Source organism: Amborella trichopoda, chromosome 8 (genome assembly GCF_054954075.1).
Source record: "Amborella trichopoda isolate Santa Cruz 75 chromosome 8, AtrichopodaSantaCruz75HAP2 v2.0, whole genome shotgun sequence".
Lineage (NCBI taxonomy): Eukaryota > Viridiplantae > Streptophyta > Magnoliopsida > Amborellales > Amborellaceae > Amborella > Amborella trichopoda.
In genome coordinates, this window is record NC_142343.1 from 28722336 (window position 1) to 28748880 (window position 26545).

A 26545-nucleotide genomic window follows, 5' to 3' on the forward strand; every position below is an offset into this window, starting at 1 on the left:
CAATTTATCATATTAACAAAAGTAAAAAATAAACCAGTTCCATTACTCAAACCTCCAAAGGATTACAATTTTGCTGAAATACTCGAACGTATTAATAAAAAAGATATACCTCAAAGAGAACCCACAATATCTGAATTAAAAAAAGAAGTAAATGAAATAAAAACAGAAGTAGGACAATTAAAAACTAGAATCAAAATATTAGAATTACAAAATGACATATCAGGAACTGTAACTGATACAGTTGAAATCGAATTCGATCAACTAGCAGATCCAAGTGATAAAGAACCAGAAACCTCCGAAACCAAAGAAGTTGAAGAAAATATATCTGTAAACTTAGTAAATAAAATTATTTCCCAAAAATGGTTTATATTAGTAAAAATTGTCATTGAAGAAGAATATAATTTTCAAACATTAGCTTTAGTAGATTCAGGTGCAGATTTAAATTGTATTAATGAAGGTTTAGTGCCATCAAAATATTTTGATAAAACTACTCAATTACTTAATTCTGCTGATGGTAGTAGATTATTTATTAAATACAAATTATCAAATGCCATGGTATGTAATAATGGACACTGTTTTCCAACACCTTTTATTATGGTAAAAAACTTAAGTCAGGCAGTCATACTTAGAATTCCATTCCTAACGTTATTATATCCCATAACAATTAATAATACAGGAATAGAAACATCTAGAGTAGAACAAACAATTAAGTTTGATTCAAGGATTTCTTTAGGAATTTTCTCTTTTTCTTTGTCCTGAATTTTTAAAGTTTTTTTTTTAATTTCTAATTTAGATAATTTTGATATTAATTGGTCCATTAGGGTTTTATTATCTTCTCCAAAATTAAATTTTTCTTTATCAAGTGATGGAGGTGGTTTAAATAAAACATTTTTTGTTTCTTTTATAGGTACAGGTCTTAACATATTTTCAATTCTGGATGCCTGCCTTCCTAAAGATTGCATATATAAATTTGTATAGTTATTTTGTTATATTACATAGAATTAATCCAGCTTTATGTATTATTTCTCCAGTAGTCGTTTTATATGGTGTAGCTTTTGTTTCTAATTTTTATTCTGGTTTTGATCCTTTTATAACAATACCTTTTTCAGGAGGATGAATACTTGTCATTGTATTTCCGTCAGTTGTTTCATGTAGCCATAATATATATAATATATTACAAAGTTATGATAACATTATGTCCCGATGTTTTACAACATGATACAAGAGGAAAAACAATATTTTTCCAAACCAATATTGAAAAATCTAATACTATCATACCAAAAACCATAGAATGGTCAGAAATTACTCTACCTGAATCATTGTCAATCTACAACGACAATCATCAATACCAAGCCCCAATAATAAACAATATTCCAGAAAGAATACTAGAAAATCCTAATGGTAAAATAGAAATTCAATTTACCAACAATAGAAGAAATAACAGTAAAGATGATTCTGAAATAAAATCATCTACAAGATCTATAATAGAATTACCAAGAAGTTCTACTTCTTCTATAAATCCAAAATTAGAAAGTCTATATAGGACGAGAGAATACTTTCTCTAAAGAAGGAATTTAATTAGGTTTCTCTCTCCTAAAGTATTACTCTTAGTAGCAATATTCTTTGGATACTATTTAAAGAAGACTATGGTGTGGCTCTGATACCATTTCTAACCAAGATCTAGAAATAAATATTCTAATAATATTTTTATACTATCAATCTTAGATAACCGAAATAGAGACTTAATACTATATAGTTTGATATATTTTTATGCTACATACAACACGTATTATCATAACAACTATAAACAATTAACTGTTATAAAGACTTAAAAAAACTGTTACAGATTGAAGCAAACTGAAACAAACTAACAAATTATTACAGACTGAAGCAAACTTGAAATAAACTAACAAACTATTACAGACTGAGGCAAACTGAAACAAACTAACAAACTATTACAGACTGAAGCAAACTTGAAATAAACTAACAAACTATTATAGACTGAAGCAAACTTGAAATAAACTAACAAACTATTACAGACTGAAGCAAACTTTTAGAGAATACTTACAGTACACATTTAAGATAACTGCAGAAAACCTTCCACTCTGGTGGATAGTAACTTGGTAATACAGAGTGGTTACAATCACACATATATAGTAGTTTTTTCAAAGAGGAAAGAAGTAAGAGGAAGAGGTTTCTCGGAGTTCTCAAGGGATGCTCTGTGGATCAGGGGAATGCTCGCTTTCCTCCCCTTCGATTGGCATGGTTCCCTCTATTTATAGAAGGGAAAAGCCTTAGTGGATGTCACCTAGTTCATGATGAAGGAATCTTTCTTTATTAAAAAAAGATGACTTGATAGGATGCTAGAGGCTGGATGGATGCCACGTAGTTGGCCTTTATTTGGGAATCTTTCTGTAGAAGCTTGATGAGATGGCTTCTGGACTTTGTCTGTGGTGTTTTGCAGGTGGCATTTGTTGTTTAGTACAAGTGGTGGCTGTCTTATCAGGTAGTGGTTGTCACATCATTTGTCGTTTAGTACAAGTGGTGGCTGTCTTATCAGGTAGTGGTTGTCGCATCAGATAATGGTTGTCGCATCAGTTATCTTTTAATAAATGGTACAAAGATGTTTTCTTTTCCAGACTATTAAGTAGAGAAGATAGCCAGCAGGATCATTGGAAAGAAAAATTTATTGCTGGATTATCATATTTATTTGCAGAAAAGGTAAAAACTCGATTGAAAAATAAAAATGGAGGAATAATACTATATTCTGTTTATACATTAGGAGAATTATCTGCAGAAATATGTGCAGAAGGATTAGCTCTATGTACAGACATGAAATTAAAGAAACAATTAGATAAAAAAAAAATGAGTGGTAAAAAAGAATTAGGAGACTTCTGTGAACAATTCGGATATCATATAGAGAAATCTAGAGATAAATTTCATAAAAAGAAATGATATAAGAGTGAGAGAAAAGAAAAAAAATCTAAAAAAGAAAAATTCATAAAAAGATTCTCTCCAAAATACAAGTACCATAAAGGAAAAAGGAAATTACCTGTATGTTATAAATACAAAAACGTTGGCCATTATAAAAGCCAATGTAAAAAAAAAAAAAAAAATAGATACTATAATCTTAAAAGAATCTATTAGAAATAAACTATATGATATAATACAAGTATATGATGATGATTCTTCTGAATCTTCCACTGATACAACAATGGTAGGACAAATAGAAGATGAAGATTATTTCATGTCCTCAATAGAACAATCTGGATCTGAACAGAACATAGAAGAATGTTCCTGTAATATGTTATCCAAAGAAGATACATTAATATTAGACCTTATAGAAAAAATAAATGATCTAGAAGAAAAGAGAGAAAATATTACCCAATTTATCACATTAACAAAAGCAAAAAATAAACCAGTTCCATTACTCAAACCACCAGAGGATTACAATTTTGTTTAAATACTCAAACGTATTAATAAAAAAGATATACTTCAAAGAGAACCCATAATATCTGAATTAAAAAAAGAAGTAAATGAAATAAAAACAGAAGTAGGGTAATTAAAAACTAGAATCTGTAACTGATACAAATGAAATAGAATTCGATCAACTAGCAGATCCTAGTGATAAAGAACCAGAAACCTTCGGAACCAAAGAAGTTGAAGAAAATATATCTGTAAACTTAGTAAATAAAGTTATTTCCCAAAAATGGTTTATATTAGTAAAAATTGTCATTGAAGAAGAATATAATTTTCAAACATTAGCTTTAGTAGATTCAGGTGCAGATTTAAATTGTATTAATGAGGGTTTAGTTCCATCAAAATATTTTGATGAAACTACTCAAATACTTAATACTACTGATGGTGGTAGATTATTTATTAAATACAAATTATCAAATGCCATGGTATGTAATAATGGACACTGTTTTTCAACACCTTTTATTATGGTAAAAAACTTAAGTCAGGCAGTCATACTTGGAATTCCATTGCTAACGTTACTATATCCCATAACAATTAATAACACAGGAATAGAAACATCTAGAGTAGGACAAACAATTAAGTTTGAATTTTTAGAAAAACCAAAACTTAAAGAAGTAAATAGAGTCCAAGACAAAATAGATAATAAAGAAAAGTTTCTATGTTCCTTTAAAATAGAAATAAAATATAAACAAATAGAAGAAGACTTAGAAAACTCTGAGATAATAACAAAAATTAATAATCTTCGGACTCAAATAGAAACAGAAATTTGTAGTGACCTTCCCAGTGCCTTTTGGACAAGGAAGAAACATATCGTAGGATTACCTTACGAAATAGGATTTGATGAAACAAAAATTCCTACCAAAGCTAGACCAGTACAAATGAATACAAACTTATTAGAATTTTGTAAAAAAGAAATTGATGAATTACAAAGAAAAAATCTAATAAGATTAAGTGCATCTCCTTGGAACTGTGCTGCCTTTTATGTCAATAAAAATGCGGAAAAAGAAAGAAGCGTACCAAGATTAGTAATAAATTATAGACCCTTGAATAAAGTTTTACAATGGATTAGGTATCCAATACCTAATAAAAGCGATAGACTTGCTACTGCTACAATCTTTTCTAAATTTCATTTAAATTTTGGTTATTGGCAAATACAAATAAAATAAGAAGATAAATATAAAACTGTATTTAATGTTCCATTTGGACAATATGAATGGAGCGTAATGCCATTCGGATTAAAAAATGCTCCATCAGAATTTCAAAAAATAATGAATGAAGTATTTAATCCATATTATAAATTTATGATAGTATACATTGATGATGTTTTAGTCTTCTCGGATACTATCGAACAACATTTTAAACATATTCATACATTTGTACAGGCAATCAAACATGCAGGTTTAGTAGTATCTGCTAAAAAGATAAATCTTTTTCAAACAAAAGTAAGATTTTTAGGCCATCATATTCATTATGGTACAATTATACCAATCGAAAGATCTATTCAATTTGCTGATAAATTTCCTGATATTATTTTAGACAAAACCGAATTGCAAAGATTTTTAGGATGTTTAAATTATATAGTAGACTTTTATAAACATTTGGCTATAGATGCTAAACCATTATATGAACGGCTTAAAAAGAATCCTCCCAAATGGACAGAGGAACATACTCAAGCTATAAGGAAAATAAAAATTAAAGCTAAAGAATTACCTTGTTTAAATCTAGCTAATCCTAATGTTTTCAAAATTATAGAATGTGATGCTTCTTAATTAGGCTTAGGAGGTATTTTAAACAACGAATAAACTCTAATGAGCAATTAGTCCGCTATACTTCGAAAGCTTGGAATTCTACTCAACAAAATTATTCTACTGTTAAAAAAGAAATACTTTCCATAGTTCATTGTGTTACTAAATTTCAGAGTGATATACTTAATACACATTTTCTTATTAGAACAGATTGCAAAGCCGCCACTGATATTCTTACTAAGGATGTGCAAAACCTTGTCTCTAAGCAAATCTTTGCTCGATGGCAGGCGATATTATCATCTTTTGATTTTTCTATCGAACACTTAAAAGGTACTACTAACCATCTCCCTGAGTTTCTTACTCGTGAATTTTTGAAGGGAGGGCAACACTGATTATTTTGATCCACCAGCTTTATCTTTTCCACTAACTTTGTTTTATGTAAATATGAATAAGAATAATAATACTTCCACTCCTGAACAAAGGGGAAAAGCCCCTATGGAAACCTCACTGGATATCATTCCAGTAAATATTACCCAGTCACCAATAAGAATGGAACCTGCTTTATCACCTAGTATTTGTCCTATTTCTTATTCCCCAAATATCAATTATCCAGCTTATTCAAGGCAACCTTCAGCTTCTCCTCCAGCTCTAGTTTTCCAAACCTCTACACTAAAAAAACCAACTTTACCTAGCAAATCTCCTTATCTTGAAACCTATTTTGTTGCTGATGCAATCATAGAATCCAGACATGTGCATGACAACCCAAATAATGTTGCTAAGCATTACTTATGCAATAATCTTTGTCCTTCTGTAGGTACCAAAACAAGAGAATGGTACGAAATGATTCTGTTAAAAACAGAGTCTATTTCCTTGATACATTATAATCAAAAGAATTCGAAAATAGTAGCATATTCAAAATTATAAATAAGGAAAGTATTATCTTTTGAAGATTGGGGATCAGACCCTTCCAAAGCCAAAAGATTATATTCCCCAGATTTTCCAAATAAATATTACAGACATGCTGATTACATAGATGCTTGGCATAAGATACTGACACTTCAAAACCCATATAATTCTCGCACTTGGTTCTTACAGTTTAAAATGCCTGTAAACACTCCATTTCCAAATTGGTTTCGTAACTGGTTTGCAATATGGGGATCTTTAACCCAAATACTTCCTGAACCTCTGCAACTCTCTCAAAACCGTTTTATTGAATTCAATGGGAGTGATCCCAATATAGATTACCACTTATATTTTATTGCTATGTATCAAGTACCATGGATCGTTAAATTGAATTTTGTGATATCCCCAAATAATAAAAATAATTTTGAATATATGCCATGTTTAAGCAAAAAAAATTGCGATAAAATGGTGGGACGTCTTTGTCTACCATAATATTGAACCAGACAATATACAACTCAAACGAATCCCATTAGCATATGGCTCTCATCCATACTCCAACCCAAATAGTCTGGCAGAATATATTACCATAATGAAAAAGCAAAATCCTAGAGCCACCAAAGAGGAGCTAGAAAAACAACTAATGAAAATATTTGAAGAAAAGGCAAAAACTGCCCAAATTCATGATGAATCCAACACACCAAGTACTCCCGAAATAGAAATACCACTTGATACACCAGGACATGGAATGTCCCAGAAACATATCCTGCATTAACCAATCCAACCAAGATGTACATATCTTCAATAGTATTTGTGATATGACAAAAAGCAAGCAGATGTGATATAAAGCAAGGCAGACAAAGGAAGATGTGACAAAAGCAACTTAAAACAAAACCAAACGGGACTAAAAGATAACTGATACGACAACCATTATCTGATGCGACAGCCACTACCTGATAAGACAGCCACCACTTGTACTAAACGACAAATGATGTGACAACCACTACCTGATAAGACAGCCACCACTTGTACTAAACGACAAATGCCACCTGAAAAACACCACCGACAAAGTCCAGAAGCCATCTCATCAAGCTTCTACAGAAAGATTCCCAAATAAAGGCCAACTACGTGGCATCCATTCAGCCTCCAGCATCCCATCAAGTCATCTTTTCTTAATAAAGAAAGATTCCATCATCTTGAACTAGGTGGCATCCACTAAGGCTTTTCCCTTCTATAAATAGAGGGAACCATGCCAATCGATGGGCAGGAAAGCGAGCATTCCCTTGATCCTTAAAGCATCCCTTGGGAACTCCGAGCAACCTCTATCCTCTTACTTCTTTCCTCTTTTTCCCTTTGAAAAAACTACTATCTATGTGTGATTGTAACCACTCTGTATTACCAAGTTACTATCCACCAGAGTGGAAGGATTTCTGCAGTTATTGTTTGTGTGTACTGTAAGTATTCTCTAAAAGTTTGCTTCAGTCTGTAATAGTTTGTTAGTTTATTTCAAGTTTGCTTCAGTCTGTAATAGTTTGTTAGTTTGTTTCAGTTTGCCTCAGTCTGTAACAGTTTGTTAGTTTATTTCAAGTTTGCTTCAGTCTGTAATAGTTTGGTAGTTTGTTTCAGTTTGCTTCAATCTGTAACAGTTTGTTTAAGTCTTTATAACAGTTAATTGTTTACAGTTGTTATGATAATACGTGTTGTATGTAGCATAAAAATATATCAAACTACATAGTATTAAGTCTCTATTTCGGTTATCTAAGGTTGATAGTATAAAAATATTATTAGAATATTTATTTCTAGATCTTGGTTAGAAATGGTATCAGAGCCACACCATAGTCTTCTTTAAATAGTATCCAAAGAATATTGCTACTAAGAGTAATACTTTAGGAGAGAGAAACCTAATTAAATTCCTTCATTAGAGAAAGTTGGTCCGAGAGTTGAGGCTAGAAAGCATTCAGTCAAAAGACCATTAAGGCCAAGAGAGCCACTGAGGTCAAAAAGACGTAAGAGATAGCTAAAAGCACTCATCCGCAACCTAATAATGGAGAATTTCATTAGGAATCTATCAAATAAAGCATTATCACAAACTAGTAAAACTCTAAGAATAAAAAATAAAGAAGAGATAGTGATAGATAATATCGAAAAAAAAATACAGAACTGGAATATACCTAAAGTCCCATTAAGTGATATATATAAGAAAGGATCTTTCAACTTCAAAGTAGGCTATGCTATAAAAACCGTAGAACAAACTTTATCAGTAACAAGTACGCAAGAAGACTTTCAGTTATTAACTAATAAAATAATACAATCTCATTATGATAAAAGTTACAATTATTTTCATATAGGTTTAATACAAGTAGCTATTAAACCATTAACCAGGTTAGGACTTAATAATTCAATATTAGTACGTTTAAGAGATACTAGACATAATAAGTTTAATGATTCCTTATTATGCATAGTAGAATCTAGTCCATGTAGTGGTCCAGTATACTTTAATTGCTTCCCAAATTATTCTATACATTAAAAAATCCAAATATCTTTAAAGTATTGACCCTAAACCTGAAAACCCAAGGATTCGATATGATCCCAGGATCTCATAATTTAGCCATAGTATATAGAATATATTACAAAGTTATGACCACATTATGCCCCAATGTTTTACAACATGATACAAGAGGAAAAACAATATTCTTCCAAACCAATATTGAAAAATCTAATACTATCATACCAAAAACCATAGAATGGTCAGAAATTACTCTACCTGAATCATGGTCAATCTACAATGAAAATCATCAATACTTAGCCCCAATAATAAACAATATTCCAGAAAGAATACTAGAAAATCCTAATGGTAAAATAGAAATTCAATTTACCAACAATAGAAGAAATAACAGTAAAGATGATTCTGAAATAAAATCATCTACAAGACCTATAATAGAATTACCAAGAAGTTCTACTTCTTCTATAAATCCAAAATTAGAAAGTCTAAATAGGACAAGAGAAAATATTATCATCCCACAATATAGGTCTATACAAAAATCTGAACCAGAAATAACTGACTCAGAAATGGATTTTCAAGTCTTAACTCTCACAGAAGAAAAAAGACTTTACAAAATATTTATAGAACAAGATTACTTATCTTAAGAAAATAGGGAAATAAGAACTTGGTATAAAAAACATTTTTAACCTAGATTAGTAGAATTATTTCATATAAAGTACAATAAGGCACGAAAAAGAGAACGATATAACAAAGGATTTTTTGTATGGTTAAAAGAAATATATAGAGAAAGAAAAATACATATTTCTAATTTTGAAATAAATACAATACAAAGTCAATATGCTTCATATGAAACAACTGATGGAAATACAATGACAAGTATTCACCCTCCTGAAAAAAGTATTGTTATAAAAGGATCAAAGCCAGAATTAAAATTAGAAACAAAAGCTACACCATATAAAATGACTACAGGAGGAATAATACATAAAGCTGAATTAATTCTACATATAATAGAACAAAATAACTATGCAAATTTATATATGCAATCTTTAAGAAGGCAGGCATTTAGAATTGAAAATATGTTAAGACCTGTACCTATAAAAGAAACAAAAAATGTTTTATTTAAACCACCTCCATCACTTGATAAAGAAAAATTTAATTTTGGAGAAGATAATAAAACCCTAATGGACTAATTAATATCAAAATTATCTAAATTAGAAATTAAAAAAAAAACTTTAAAAATTCAGGACAAAGAAAAAGAGAAAATTCCTAAAGAAATCCCTGAATCATTTACATTAACTTTACAAGAAGAGACACCCATAATTGCTAACACAATAGAAAATATGGAAGAAGCCTTTAAGGAAAATAGTCATGAACAAGATAATAATAATATTCTAATAATAGTATATGGAAAATCATGGAAACCTTTAACAGCTAGGCCCTATCATCATAGACCTACCCCTGTTGTTATACAATTCGAAGAAGATTTGGTAGCCCAGAATATTTCCTATTCTTGAAGATCAATTGTAAATTGGAATATATATGGATTATCTGAACAACAAATATTAGATACTATGAAACATATGACCATGTATGCCTCTGCATGCAAAATGGTAGGCAACCATGATCAAGAGGTCGCCAAAGCCATTGTTCGTGGATTCACAGAATGGCTTCGAGGTTGGTGGGATTTCCACTTACCTGAAAATACGAAACAACAAATTTTGAATAATACTTGCCAATGGACTGTTAAAAATGAAAATAATCAAGGCGGTTCTATATTCCGAAAGTGATGCTGTTAATACTCTCTTTTACACCATCACACTTCATTTTGTGCGAAGTACAGCCTTACTTGAAGCCCGATCTGAAGATTTGTTATCTAATTTAAGATGTTCAACCCTATCCCATTATAAATGGTACAAAGATGTTTTCTTTTTCAGACTATTAAGTAGAGAAGATAGCCAGCAGGTTCATTTGAAAGAAAAATTTATTGCTGGATTACCATATTTATTTGCAGAAAAGGTAAAAACTCGATTAAAAAATAAAAATGGAGGAATAATACCATATTATGTTTATACATTAGGAGAATTATCTGCAGAAATATGTGCAGAAGGATTAGCCTTATGTACAGACATGAAATTAAAGAAACAATTAGATAAACAAAAAATGACTGGTAAAAAAGAATTAGGAGACTTCTGCGAACAATTCGGATATCATATAGAGAAATCTAGAGATAAATTTCATAAAAAGAAAAGATATAAGACAGAGAGAAAAGAAAAGAAATCTTTTAAAAAACATAAATACAAGTACCATAAAGGAAAAAGGAAATTACCTGTATGTTATAAAAATGTAAAATAAAAAAGAAAATAGATGCTATAATCTTAGAAGAATCTATTAGAAATAAACTATATGATATAATACAAATATATAATGATGATTCTTCTGAATCTTTCACTGATACTACAATGGTAGGACAAATAGAAGATGAAGATTATTTCATGTCCTGAATAGAACAATCTGGAAAAAGAAAATAGATACTATAATCTTAGAAGAATCTATTAGAAATAAACTATATGATATAATACAAATATATGATGATGATTCTTCTGAATCTTCCACTGATACTACAATGGTAGGACAAATAGAAGATGAAGATTATTTCATGTCCTCAACAGAACAATCTGAATCTGAACAGAATATAGAAGAATGTTCCTGTAATATGCTATCCAAAGAAGATACATTAATATTAGACCTTATAGAAAAAATAAATGATCCAGAAGAAAAGAGAGAAATTATTACCTAATTTATCACATTAACGAAAGCAAAAAATAAACCAGTTCCATTACTCAAACCACTAGAGGATTACAATTTTGCTGAAATACTCAAACGTATTAATAAAAAAGATATACTTCAAAGAGAACCCACAATATCTGAATTAAAAAAAGAAGTAAATGAAATAAAAACAGAAGTAGGACAATTAAATACTAGAATCAAAATATTAGAATTATAGAATAACATATCAGGAAGTGTAATTGATACAGATGAAATCAAATTCGATCAACTAGCAGATCCTAGTAATAAAGAACCAGAAACCTCCAGAACCAAAGAAGTTGAAGAAAATATATCTGTAAACTTAATAAATAAAATTATTTCCCAAAAATGGTTTATATTAGTAAAAATTATCATTGAAGAAGAATATAATTTTCAAACATTAGCTTTAGTAGATTCAGGTGCAGATTTAAATTGTATTAATGAAAGTTTAGTTCCATCAAAATATTTTGATAAAACTACTCAAATACTTAATACTACTGATGGTAGTAGATTATTTATTAAATACAAATTATCAAATGCCGTGGTATGTAATAATGGATACTGTTTTCAACCACCTTTTATTATGGTAAAAAACTTAAGTCAGACAGTCATACTTGGAATTCCATTCCTAACCTTACTATATCCCATAACAAATAATAATATAGGAATAGAAACATCTAGAGTAGGACAAACAATTAAGTTTGAATTTTTAAAAAAACCAAAACTTAAAAAAATAAATAGAGTCATAGACAAAATAGATAATAAAGAAAAGTTTCTATGTTCCCTTAAAATAGAAATAAAATATAAACAAATAGAAGAAGACTTAGAAAACCCTGAGATAATAACAAAAATTAATAATCTTCGGACTCAAATAGAAACAGAAATTTGTAGTGACCTTCCCAATGCCTTTTGGACAAGGAAGAAACATATCGTAGGATTACCTTACGAAAAAGGATTTGATGAAACAAAAATTCCTACCAAAGCTAGACCAGTACAAATGAATACAACCTTATTAGAATTTTGTAAAAAAGAAATTGATGAATTACAAAGTAAAAATCTAATAAGAATAAGTGCATCTCCTTGGAGCTGTGCTGCTTTTTATGTCAATAAAAATGCGGAAAAAGAAAGAGGCGTACCAAGATTAGTAATAAATTATAAACCCTTGAATAAAGTTTTACAATGGATTAGGTATCCAATACCTAATAAAAAAGACTTACTCGATAGACTTTCTACTGCTACAATCTTTTCTAAATTTTATTTAAAATCTGGTTATTGGCAAATACAAATAAAATAAGAAGATAAATATAAAACTGCATTTAATGTTCCATTTGGACAATATGAATGGAACGTAATGCCATTCGGAGTAAAAAATGCTCCATCAGAATTTCAAAAAGTAATGAATGAAGTATTTAATCCATATTATAAATTTATGATAGTATACATTGATGATGTTTTAGTCTTCTCGGATACTATCGAACAACATTTTAAACATATTCATACATTTGTACAAGCAATCAAACATGCAGGTTTAGTACTAAAAAGATAAATATATATATATATATATATATATATATATATATATATATATATATATATATATATATATATGAAAATGATTCTGTAAGCCAGTGGGCTTACAGGTAGAAATACACCCAACGGCCTAGATTGAATCTGGACCGATTTAGCGGTCACGAGATGCCCACGACCTCATTTTATGTTTGAATTTTAATTTTTTTTTCTACAAATGTAAATCATTTGAAATTCTATGCATGTATTTATCAAAAATAGGCAAATCTAATAAAAATATCAAAAAAATAATTTATATGAAATAAATTGACCAAAATACCCTCGAAACTTTTTAGGATATTTTGATAATTTGTTTTTGTCAAATTATTTCTTTTATATTTTTATTAGGTGCACCTTGATTAGAAGAAAATACTCATAAAATTTTAATTGATTTGGATTTGTAAAAAAAATTAAAATTCAAACACGAAATGAGGTCGTGGTCGTCTGATCGGACCAGATCCTATCTGGGCCGTTGGGCGTATTCTTACAGGTAAGCCCGCCTACGTATTGTAGCACCTTCCTATATATATATATATATATATATATATATATGGAAAAATCTCTTGTCAGCCCATGGGCTCATGGAACAATTTAAGCCCAATGGCCCAGATTGAATTTGGACCTATCCAATGATCACAATTGTATTTCGTAATTGAATTTAATTTTTTTTTAAAAATCTAAATTATTTAAAATTTGGAGTGTCTATTTTTCAAGAATAATAGAAACTAATAAAAATATCCAAAAAATTGAATAAATTAAATTGACCAAAATACCTTTAAAAATTTTTGGGGGAATTTTGGTCAATATATTTTATGTGAATTATTTTTTAAATATTTTTATTAGGTGCACCTTGATGAGAAGAGTTTATGTTCCAAATTTCATGCGATTTAGATTTATCTAAAAAATATTAAAAATTATATTACTGATATACAATCATGACCGTCAGATCGGTCCAGATTCAATCTGGATCATTGGGCTTATAATATTCTATTAGCAAGTGGGCTCACCCTAGCATCTTCCCATATATATATATTTATTTATTTATTTATTTTTGACAATGTTAATAGATTTTATTGAATGAGTACTTAAAAGCATCGAATTACAATGAGGAAATCAAGTCGTTGGAAATAAGCAGAGAGGAGATTGAACCACCCAATTTAGCAAGATGGTTAGTAGCATCATTGGCCTCACGATGGGTGGAGGAGAAGGAGATACGCAGGCCCGGTGAAGCACATCGTGAATTTTCAGCCAAAAAACATGGACGGACCGATGAATTTTTTGTTCTTTCTTGCACCATTTGATAACATTGAGGGAATCACCTTCAACAATAATGTCTCCTTGAAATCCTCTAGTCATAATTATGTCTAAACCTTGCAAGAGAAAACAAATTTTAGCTTGATTAGCCATAGTGTTGCCACAAGGTCTTGCAAAGGAAAAGAGAAGACACCCTTCATAGGTTCGAAGCAAACCCCAATCCAACAGGACTTGGATTGTCTAAAGAACTCCTATCAAAGTTAAGTTAAGAGAGACTAAAGGAAGTAAGTTCCAGGTAAGATGGGGGCAAGAGAGTGCAAGAGAGTGAGAAAGAGAATGCTAAGTTAGTCAAATTAGCATAAATGTCTGCACGAGAGACCCCAGGACCCTCGGACTTAGAGGAGAACCAGTCCCATCAAAGGTTATCTTGTTGCGTTCCAACTAGATCTACCATAAGATAGCACTTCGAAAACCTTTCTAGTTAATAACTCATTTTGTTGGTAAACTAGTGGGCCTAAGATGGTTGATAATATCAATTAAGTTTTCGACTAACATAAGAAAAAGTCCCAATTTTCTGAATGCCCAATGCCAAATACCCTTAGCGAAAGGTCAATGCAGAAAAAAGCTGTCTCCGGATTCTTCATCACTTTTTCACATAAGGCATATATATTAAGTAGAGCTCTACACTTGTGTGAAGATTATCAACCATGAGGCATTTGTTCTGCAATGCGATCCAACAGAAAACTTGAATTTTCACAGAAATTTGCCACTTCCAGACAGAACCAAGGGTACAATTACCCCTTCTCACCCAGTCATTAAATAGAAGCCTATATGCCAACTTGGCTGAGAAAACTCCATCTAACTCAATCTCCCAAACAATTTCATCAGATGAAGAAGGGGAGATATAAACACCTTCAAGCAATGCCAAGAGATGTTAGAGTTGAAATATAACACTATCTGGAATTCTATTATATGCACATGCAATATTCCAAATCAATCCTTATGGTGATGAAGAAAAAAGGTTCGAAATTTTTGCAGGTAATACCTTGACAAGAGAGTCAGGAAATTGATATGATAATGGTCCATCATTGAGCCGCCTATTGAACCAGAAGAAGGTGTCTTCCCCGATGGTGATGAAGAAAAAAGGTTCAAAATTTTTGTCAAAGGAGGTAATACCTTGAAAAGAGAGTCAGGAAATTGATATGATAATGGTCCATCATCGAGCTGCCAACCAGAAGAAGGTGTCTTCCCCGTTTCCAATCACCACCTAAGATTGCTCATTACTATGTTCTTGCAGCTGAAAATATCATTCCATATTTGTGAAGAATAAATGCCTCCTCTCCCGTTTTTAATCATATGAGAAAGATTGTCAGAACCATATTTTGCAATCAAGACATCTTTCCAAAGATGATTCTGACCTTGAATGATTCTTCACCATCACTTTGATAAAAGGGCCTAGTTCATAAGTTTTAACTTTCGTATACCTAGTCCACCCATCTTGACAGGAGTGCAAATTTTATCCCATCGAACCAAGTGATATTAGTGATGTAAATCATCTATTGATCGCCAAATAAAATTTTGCATATATCTCTTGATTAATTTAATAACATCATCCGGCATTTGAAGAATAAACATAAGATAAATGGGCAAATTGGCATGTGAACTTGACCAAAGTAATACGCCTCCCCAAAGATAGTTTTTTGCTTTCCACAAGTCCAATTTTACTTGATAAGAAGATCCCAAACTTCCCTTGAGAGCTTAGAGTTAGAAATGGAGACTCTTAAGTATTTGAGTAGGAAGTTGTCGACTTTACATCCAAGGAGAGAAGCAAGTGAATGAACTAGTTCCCAACAACAGGAAACTCCCATTAAAGAGGTTTTGTGAAAGTTATTCCTAAGGCCAAGGGGCAAGCTAGCAGCATAAAAGAAAGGTACTTAGGTTTTTAATTTGAGAATGCTTAGCATCACAAAATATTAAGGTATCGTTAACATATTGTAGGTGAGAGATAACTAATCCAGATGGAGAAACTTGGAACTTTGCCAAATGTCCTTTCTCAACAATATTTTTAAGTGTTATATTAAAGCCCTCAGCCATCAAGGTGAAAAGAAAGGGAGAAAGGAGATCTCCATTTCTGGTACCCCTTGAAGCCTAGAAGAAACTTTTCAGACTGCTATCGATAAGGATGGAAAAATGAGCTGAAGAAAGACAACCCCTAATCCAAGAAATCTACTGAGTATCAAAACCCATACGACCCATAATCTTTAGAAGGATTTGCCTCTCAACTCTGTCAAAAGCTTTTTCCATATCCAATTTGATAACTACCCTTGCTTTCCTTTCAAGCTTACATGACTTGACTCTATCAAACGTTGAGACAATTCAATGAATGACACAAACACGATGAAGAGGAAGAATGACATCGTCTTTCATTTTGGTATTAGGTTATATATCAATCATTGTATATTCTATTTTGGACCATGTATTGAAATCTATGATGATTGTAAGCTCTTGTTTCAGTGATGTGAATATAAATGATCAACATACATCCATATAGGGGAATGACATCTCAATATTCTTGTATTTTTGCAAAATAATGAAAATACATAATGGATCACCTCCAATTACTTTTTTCGAAATTCAAGAAACACTAGTTTTAGGGATTTTTAGTGATTTTATATAATTTTGAATGAACCTGGTCAGATTACCGATTTTTTGATCCAGATTGTCGATTGACCATTATGTGTCACATATCCCTTTTAAAAGCTTGGTGCAACCCTATAATTATTTTGACAAAGACTCCATGCATGGCTTAGTTAAGAACTTGTTTGGATAAATCCACCTCATTGCTAAGTATCCTATTAGCATGTGCCCCATCCGTTTTGAATGATGTTGTAGGGGTAGTTTGTGCTTACTTGTATGGGGGACATCTTCACGTGCTCCTATAAAAAAAAAGGTCCTCTTCACTCCTACTTTCAATGAATATCAGTTTTAAGTTTTTAACTACCACCATCGAATGTGATGGACCATAGGCAGTCATTAAGAGCGATTGAAAAAGGGAGCTTTTAAATGGGTTCGATCCAATAGTGGAAAACGTACCAACCGCCAGCCTAATAATTTATTTGATCCATCGAAGGAGCTTACTTCAATGGAGTTCAGCTATCTAAAAGTCGAGTACAATGCCCATCTCATGGTAAATGAGCACGGGCTCATCAGCATGAAATGCGGTAATAATAAAACACTCACTTTCAAAGCCCCACCGTTTCTTTTTTATTTATTTATTTTCTTCCTCCCTCTCCCATTCCTCTATTTTGCAATGTGGATATTCATAGTTATAATATGAAATTGGGTGATTGAGCATAGGCCATTGAATGGGCAATAATCCAAAAGAAAATTTTTCAAATGTTGTGATACACTTCAGCCTATTAGAATTCATATTCAATGGCTAAAAATAATTGTAACGTACAAAAAATAAATGGTCTCATAGTATACAATCCCATATAAAGATATAATGAGATCTTTTTTGTTACATGGATAGAACTTGTTAACTGAATTTTAAGTGATGTGGTCTAAAGTTGTAGGAGAGGACATTGATATATAAAATCTCAAAGGAGTTGTGCTCTTCCCTTTTCTTGCCATCTTTCTTTCTTTTTTGCTTTTTTACAGGGTAACACTTAACCTCATGAGTAAAGTGGGTGAGTGAAGCGGCCTACAATCTCTGCAACGCTGTCTTGCTTTCTCTAGCAAGTCAGCAATGTTGTTGGAGAATTTCTTCAATCCAAACCAATATGACCTCTTCTCTTCCTCATGTCATTATATCACAGCAATAACATCTCTTGCTTTCTTAGAAATGTAGGTAGTGTCTTTTATTGTGGGAAAACAGCCCCTAAGAGAGGAAGAGAGTAGTAACTGTACCTTTATTTTCTACATTGATTTCATTTCCTAAATTTGGATGTAAATATGCTGTATATCTCTCTCCATTCCATTGTCACTCTTCTCTCAAGCTTTCGAAAATGTGGTCGAGAAAACATCGAAGCAAGACTCATGCTATCGACTCCCCAACAGCTTGCGGTGCTGGCGAAACCATCCAATCTCCAACTTGTGATGCTACCAAAGCCTGTCAATCTCCTCCCCCATTTGCTCTCAAAGTTCAGTCTGTTCCTTACTTGGAGCAAGCCAAAGCCAGGGCTGGTTCTTGCCGAGTTATCACTCTCACCATAAGACTCCCCTCCTTTCCTGCCTTCAAAAGAAACAAGAAAGATGTAAAATTCTCCTCCAAGAACAACTTGCCGCTTCTCTCTGACCTCTTAGCCAACAAAGAACCACCTACTACTAATCCTTTAAAACTGCCTTTCAAGACCAACTCACCACTTCTCTCTGACCTTTTAGCCCAGGAAAAGAAGAGGAAGAGCAAGAAAAAACCGAGTACTCCGGTATCATTGGTCAAGAGTTTCAGCCACAAAGTCGCTAAAATTAGCAACCGCAAGCCCAGATTGACACCCCACTTTGAAGGTGATGTCACTACCAGAGTTGCACACAAGTCAGTTGGTTTGCTCAAGAGTTTGGGCCATAATGTGGCCAAAATTAGCAACCTTAAGACCACATTGTATCGTCAAGAAGAAGGTCATGCCACCATTAAGGTTGCAGTCAAGTCTGTAAGGTCTAGGGAGTGTAGTTTAGAGAAGAGAAGCAACAATATATCAACTCTAAGCAATGGCAATGCTGGGAGTGGGTCTAAGGCAACATCCCTTTCATGGCATTTTTGTGTGAGTGGAAGTAAGATTCGTACCATGATCAGTGAGGTCATGCAAAGGCCTAAATCAGCTCTTAATACAGTGAAAGAGCTGGGGGGTCAGAAAGTAGTGGAATGGACCAAGAGGAGATGGGAGGGGGGTCGCCGAGGGATCTGGGAGAAAAGGATTTTGATGGGAAAGAGGTGTCGGCCCCTTGATTTTCCAGGCGTACTGCACTACGATCATAAGGGGAACCGTCTCCAACAACTTCCTCCTAGCCTTGAGGGGCATCAAACTCAAGCACAATATTTCGGTTTTGCACATCGACGGCTTCTCGAATCCAGTGCTAGAATGATTGTTAACTTCTAAGGTTATGGTGTCTTACTGGAAATCCTACACTTAGTTCATCAAAGATGATTAACATGGTAGTTAGGTCTATTGATTAGGAATGCAAATGCATATGGAATAGCGGCAAGTCTCACTAAGATCTCACTTGTTTAATATGCAATCCATTGCTTCTACTCGCATTTGCACTTAAATAGGATGGTAGAGATCCTCGGTAACATGCTTGATGCATTTGCTTTGTAACAAGGACACACCCTCATTGACAATCACTAGGTGTCTTGTGTTTGTTAATATGTTTCAGGTCTTTCTTTGGTATGAAGGGGTTTCATCATAGCAGGTTACATGATTATCATTTCCATCCATGTAAGAATGAAAGGTTTTAGAGTGTCTGACCTCTTTACCTGAAACTACTAATTTAAAAACCCTTTTTTTTTTTTTCTTTTTCTTCAATAGTTTCTATCTCATTAGGTGACTGCCAGACATAATGTGGTGGCTTCTTTGTATTCCACTCTTAATTTGGTCTGTATTCACCATAAAAACACCTATGCCTTTTTCCAGTGAGATACAAACTGAATGCCAAAAGTTTTAGCCAACTCATAAAAAAGCCAAATATTTTTGGAGCTCAAAAAAGATGTTCATTGGAACACATGATCCGCCCCATCTAGGGGCTAATGATCCTAGTTCTCATCATAGTTACTGGGAACTAAAGTGGGAAAAACTCCAAGATCGGAAAGGGATTGTCGGATTGAGGGGGGACAAAAGATTTTGTTGTTTAGTACTGCACTCTATACCAGTTTTCTAGCACAAAATTGGATCCCATACAATAAAGGATCTGGGTCCCAACGCTATGGGATCTGGATCCCAATGTACAAAAGCCATAGTTCCTAGTTATAATGGGATCCTAACCCCAAATATCTTGGGACCTCGATACCTATAGATTAAGGTCCTTGATCCCTCTATGTAAAAGATCTCAGTCCCACAACCATGGAATCTAGATACCATTGCTAAATGGATGTCATTCCCCCCTCATGGAATCTCAATCGCAAATATCCTGGGAACAGCCCCTAAAATTTTGGGTCGTCAATACCAATGCATAAAATATCTCTGTCCAATATCAAACCAATTCACATAGCAACGCTCATTGGTGCTCAATCTTGACATTTAAGGGACCTCGAACCTAATCAGATGGGGATCCCTATCCCTCATGGACGATCAACCCAAGATGTTGTAAGATATTTTTAATTTCATTTATTTTGTTCGACAAAATATTGTGTTCAATTCTTTAGCTATTTTAATTCTTGAAATGGTTTATGTATTTCATTAGTCTAATACTCTATAATCCACACCTATCCATCACCATTAAGGCCTTTATATTGTCAACAAAATGGTGGGGTGAGCATCCCAAGTTTTGTGTTTTGTCTAACATTGTGTATATAACGATACATACTCTAACATATCTCTTTACATGAAGAGTTGACGCTTTGGGATAGAACCCTTATTGCAATGGTATATAATTCTGGAGCCCCACCACCCTATAAGTCCTACAATGAAACTGTTTATTAGCTACGGATGCCGAGCATGAGAAAACCCCTTGTTATCAACAAAATTGCTTATCTATTGTCGTACTCTAGTCTGCTCTGCCTCATCCCTTACTAGCATATTAAGAGCATCATGTTAACATGCAGACCCCTCTATATCCTGATGGGGCTTCATCTGCCTCTTCCCTCTAGGGTAGGTGTAGACAACCATTCTCGAGAACGATACTTAAAGCTAAGAGAAAAGCCAAACAATGTAATGGAATATTAGCCTGACTCCATTGGCCCACAACCAAGTCCTTGAATTTTGGAAACAACATGGGATCATCATATAAATCCATTGAAATTCATCCAACATGGTATCCATGTGCTCATATGCATCTCCAATTACCTCCTTTTCACTATTATCATCTAGATTGGATTTGTAAACCCCAAAGAAGTTTTGTTTGTAACCTAAAAACTATCATCCATTATTGTTTTGTCCCTATTGGCAGGGCCATGCGTGAGACATTCCCATTGATCGCCCATGACAAGGGATGTCAAGGAGAGCTTCATTTCCATTTTCTACCTCAATATATAGTGATGACGGAATCTAGTTTTTTTTGGCTTTTAGGAGTTCGAGATTTGAGATAGTCCTAAATATATACAAACCCTTAGTGGTTCTGTATATACTTCACAACATTTTTTGCCTCCTTAAAATGATCTCTAACAAAAGCAAATGAGACATTTTTTGCTTTTTATCGAGAATATCCTTCATGAGCAGGCTCATTGTGTGAGATAAGCACTCTAACACAAAAATATGGGGATGGTGGTGCTGAATTATTATACCAACACCCCTATAGTTTGAGGCATTATTAGTCACTAATTGAACAACATTATAAGGACCATGGACTTCCAAAGAATATCGACATTGTTTTTGAACATAGCCTTACCTCTACACTCAACCGTTCTATTTAGCAAATATTCATTTTTGATATTACTCCATCCATAAGAAACAATATATACTCCATAGCTTGGCCATTTAATTGTTAATACACCAAATTCATGGTCAATCTTGCTCCTTTTCTTATCAAGCAAAGTTGTCCTGATCTTTTTATAGTCGGGGATCGCATAACCCCCTAGACCATGGTTTAAGGCATATACCATTTTATTGGAACCTAGGCCCTTTTACATAGTTAAAAAGGTTTAAAAGTTGGACAGAGTGAACTAGTACGATATAATAGTTTTTAATTTTTCTATTTTCTATTGGCTAGAACACTTACAGAGGTTTAAATAATACAAAATAAACTCAAAAGAGATGAATAAGAATAACAAAATGGATTCTCACTTGCTGCCACTTAATACAACTCTTTTATTTCAACAACAAAAATTACATAAGACTTTCTTGAAATAAGAAACACAAACTGCATAACATAAAAATATAGTGCCAGGAGATTACCTCAATTGGACTTGATACACCCTACTGCAAGTCTCTTCCTCCGATGGCACACAAGATCAAGGTCTACCTCAGATCTTATAAGTATTAGGCTAAGCACCCTTGAATCACATAGAGCACAATGGAATAAAACTAGGCTCAAAGCTTTGTAAGAAATGAGACCTCCCCCCTCCCAGAGACTATTTACATACTCATACTTAATATTGAAAGGTGCTAGAAATGTATGCTTCAGCTTCTGTAACCTAATCCCATCAAATATTCAATACATTGAAATTATATTACACTTTCTTTTAATTTTCATATTTTTCTTACACATGCTTATTTGAAAAGTCTAAATCTCTTTACTTTTATTTCAAATCTCTTAGATGGCATATTGCATGCGTTATAAAATAAGAAGGCGAATGCATCGTGTGGGGTGTGCCACCCAAGGAGGCCCAAGTGGGCCCCACGCACCTCCCCACATTCCATATTATGGTGGGGCCCATAGAGTACATTGGGCCCCCATATATATTAATATTTGTAAAATTAAGAAAATAATTTTTAGAAAACAATTACTATTTTATTTTTCTCTTTGAATAATTAAATATTGAAAATTCAATTTTAGCCTATTTATAAATCTATTTTGTGAAAATAAAATATCCAAAAACTTTTAAAAATTCATTTTATTAATATAAAAATAATTTAAGATCAATTAATTGATTATAAATTAATTTGATAGGATTTGGATTCAACTGTGTTAAGAAAATAACAAAATTACTAAAGCACTCCATCTTCTACTAGAGACCACGAATCACACCCAATTTATCAAATTGACCTAATAGTTTCCATAACCCACTGTCCATCATAGGGTTCATGATTAGGTTACCAAATTCAACCAATAGGTTAAGGGACACAATTCTAGTCTATGGATTACAGGTTCCACCATAGGGACAAGTCCTAAGTCACACAAACCAGTGCACGCATATCGCATTTGGTGCATATGTGGGTTATCTCTCGGACATGTACAAGCATCATCCTAAATGGTTCTTTGTTTCTCATATGGTTATCATGTGTACATGTTGTATGATGGTATAAGATTAGGCTTTAGTCCTTGTCCCCTTAGACCCACCAATTACATACAAGGGTTATACAATCCCTTGGCTCACTACTTTGGGCAACTCCGACCTCATTAAGGGATACCCATATTAATCCTTCTTGGTTGTACTCTATGCTAAGATATTTAGGGATTTGATACTCGACTGCCCTAGCTCATCAAGCCTTGTCTGAGTCTCAGCAACAATATTGCCAATCTTGGTCCTTCTAAACCATACTCCCACTAGAATTCGTTGACTAGTTACATGCTCTCATAAGACTTTTAAATGGCCACAAAAATCAAATATCTCTTATTTGGCATTTGAAACCCGTACAGTCTCTCTTCTTAACTCTCTCCCAATCCTATCCCACTTACATGTTTAATAAAAAATTTGCAACTAATAGCATTGTAAGCATGTCTGCAACCATTACCTCTGTGGGATTGTATGTGATCTCGATCTCTCCACTCTACACCTTATTTCGAAATGGATAATAACAGGGCTTTATGTGCTTGGACTTATGGAATCGTGGCTCTTTAAACATACATATTACGACTTGGTTGTTGCAGAAGTGTCTTACGCTTGCACATTGTACATGCTCAAACTCTAACCGATTAAAAAACTTGTTAATCTATACAGCCTCCTTAATTACCATACAACATGCCACATACTCTGATTCTAGGGTGAATGATGCCACCACATCATGTTTCTTTGATTTTCAACAAACAACCCCTCCTCCAAGCATGAACAAATATCAAGATGTGGATTTTGCATCATCTGGATCAACCTGGTAACTCGCATATGTATATACTTGGATAGAAATTTATGTTCCTCCCCTATATGTTGCATATATTTCTCAGTTGCTTTTATGTATTTTAGAACGCTCTTAATCACTTTCCAATGCTCAATCACAAGGTTGCATTGGAACTGGCTAGCCATGCTCATGGCAAAGGACAAGTCTGGCCCTGTTCTTGATGTGGCATACATCAAAGACCCTACGGTGCTTCTATATGGTAGTCTTTCCAGGACTTTTTCCTCATCATCTTCACTAGGGCACACTTAGAGGCTAAGTTTTGTCTTCTTATTGATAGGGGTTGATATGGGCTTACACTTGTCTATTTAAAACTTTTCACTAATCTTTTGTAGTAAGCCGCTTGAGAAAGTTGAATAGTTCAGTCCTTTCTATTTTTCGTTATCTTGATTCCTAACATGTATGAAGCTTCCCCTAAATCTTTCATATCAAAGTGTTGTGCAAGAAACTCTTTTATTTTTAAAACAAGGGCAATCGTGCTACTAAATATTAGCATATCATCCATGTATAAAGATATGAATATGACATCACTCCCACTGACTATTATAGATGCAGTAATCTTCCTCATTTGAGGTAAATTCTGCCTGAGATAGCGTCTCTTAAATTTTGTTTTACCACGGCTGTGTGCTTGTTTTAGGCCATAGAGGGATTTTCTAAGTTTGCACAATAGGTTTCCCTTTCCTTTTTCTTTCAGACCCTCAAGTTGCTTCATATATATTTCTTATTCTAATTCTCTACTAAGAAAGGTTGTCTTTACATCCATTTGATGGACCTCAAAGTCAAAGTGGCCAGCTATGGCTATTAGGATTCTAATGCATGGAAACTATACAACTAGTGAAAGGGTTTCATTATAGTCTATCCCTTATTTTTGGGCGAATCCCTTTGGATTTTTCTAATTTCCCATCTGAGTTCAGTTTCTTCTTGAAATCCATTTGTACCCATAGCCTTAGGGTTTTGAGGTAAGGTTTTGAGGTAAGGGTACTAACTCCTAAACTTGGTTTTGGGTTATGGACTTATATTCATCTTTCATAGGTTCTACTCAATGGTTCTTTTCTGAACAAGTTATGACTTCTTGGTAAGTGGTAGGCTCATGGTCTGGCATATCTCCAACTCTTTTATAATGTTCCCCCAGGTAGGTGAAGAATTCAGGTTGTCTTTTAATTTGGTTACTTGTCCTAAGTTGTGATTCAGGTTCTCGAGTCTCAACCTTGTCACTAGCCTTCTAATAGGATCGGTCTGTTTGTAACTCACTTTTGCTCTAAGGAACTTGTTTTCAAAGAAGTGAGTATCCCGACTTTCAATGACTGCCCCATTTTCAAGGCTGAATTATCAATACCCCTTACCATGGTCAGGATAGCCAATGACTATACATTTGATAGTTTTGAGATCTAGTTTTGTCCTATTTTAGTGTGGGATTAGAACATGGGTAGAATAGCTCATACTCTTAGGTTGTTAAGGGACGGAATACGACCAATGAAAATCTAATGAGGAGTAAGAGGAACAACCTTAGTAGGTGCATGGTTCATGATTATTTTGCCATCAATACTGCTTCTCCCCAAAAGTCTAGGGAGAGCTTTGAATGCCCCATCATCTTCTCAACATTTTTATCAAGGTTCTATTCCGTCTCTCAGCAATTCCATTTTTTTCGAGTGTAAAAGGCATGGTGTATTGGTGAATAATACCATGCTCTACACACGTATCCCTAAAGAAATGTGAGGAGTACTCACTGCCTCTATCGGTTCTTAGGACTTTGATTTTCTGGTTTGTTTAGTTCTCTACCTCAGCTTTGTATTCTTTGAATCACTCTAAGGCTTCAGATTTTGCGTGTATTAGGTACACATTGTCATATCGCGAGTAATCATCAATAAAAGTGATGACGTACTTTTTGTGGCTTTTGGTAGCCACATTCATAAGACTGCAAATATCACTATAGATGATTTTTATAATGCTAAAAACTGTTTGCATACTGATGGAATTTTTTTTATTAATTTTCCTTGCACGCATGATTCATACACCTTTGACAAGTCAACTTTGTAATTTTCCAGAATTCCATCTTTTCTTAATCTTTCCATTCTCTTATAACTTATGTGCCTTAATCGCATGTGCCATTGGGAAGCATCAACATCTTTGGAGGGAGACGAGACAAAAGCAACCTCTTCCTTTATTTCAATAGAGTAAATACCATATTTATGGATATCGGTCATAACATCACTAAGGTTTTTTACTGTCACCTTGTTTGCAGAGAAGTTGGTGACAAACCTGGTCTTAGCCATCCTTAGGACCAAAACAAAATACTTCCTCATATCAGGAGCATAAAGTGTTTTTTTTAGAACCATGATCTTTCTATTCTTGATTTCTAGTACATTGTC

The 26545-nt window shown here is 33.2% G+C and overlaps 1 protein-coding gene across 1 annotated transcript; it reads left to right on the forward strand.

The window, feature by feature from the left end:
- Window positions 1-17887: 17887 nt before the first annotated feature.
- LOC110007162 (hypothetical protein) lies at window positions 17888-19656 on the forward strand. The gene has a single exon (XM_020666521.2). It carries the CDS (start codon window positions 18261-18263, stop codon window positions 19347-19349), a length of 1089 nt encoding a protein of 362 aa, XP_020522180.1. The 5' UTR covers window positions 17888-18260; the 3' UTR covers window positions 19350-19656.
- Window positions 19657-26545: the final 6889 nt, after the last annotated feature.

Excerpts from the sequence above, each read along its gene's own strand:
- LOC110007162 (XM_020666521.2), top strand. The coding sequence starts at position 18,261 with ATGTGGTCGAGAAAACATCGAAGCAAGACTCATGCTATCGACTCCCCA.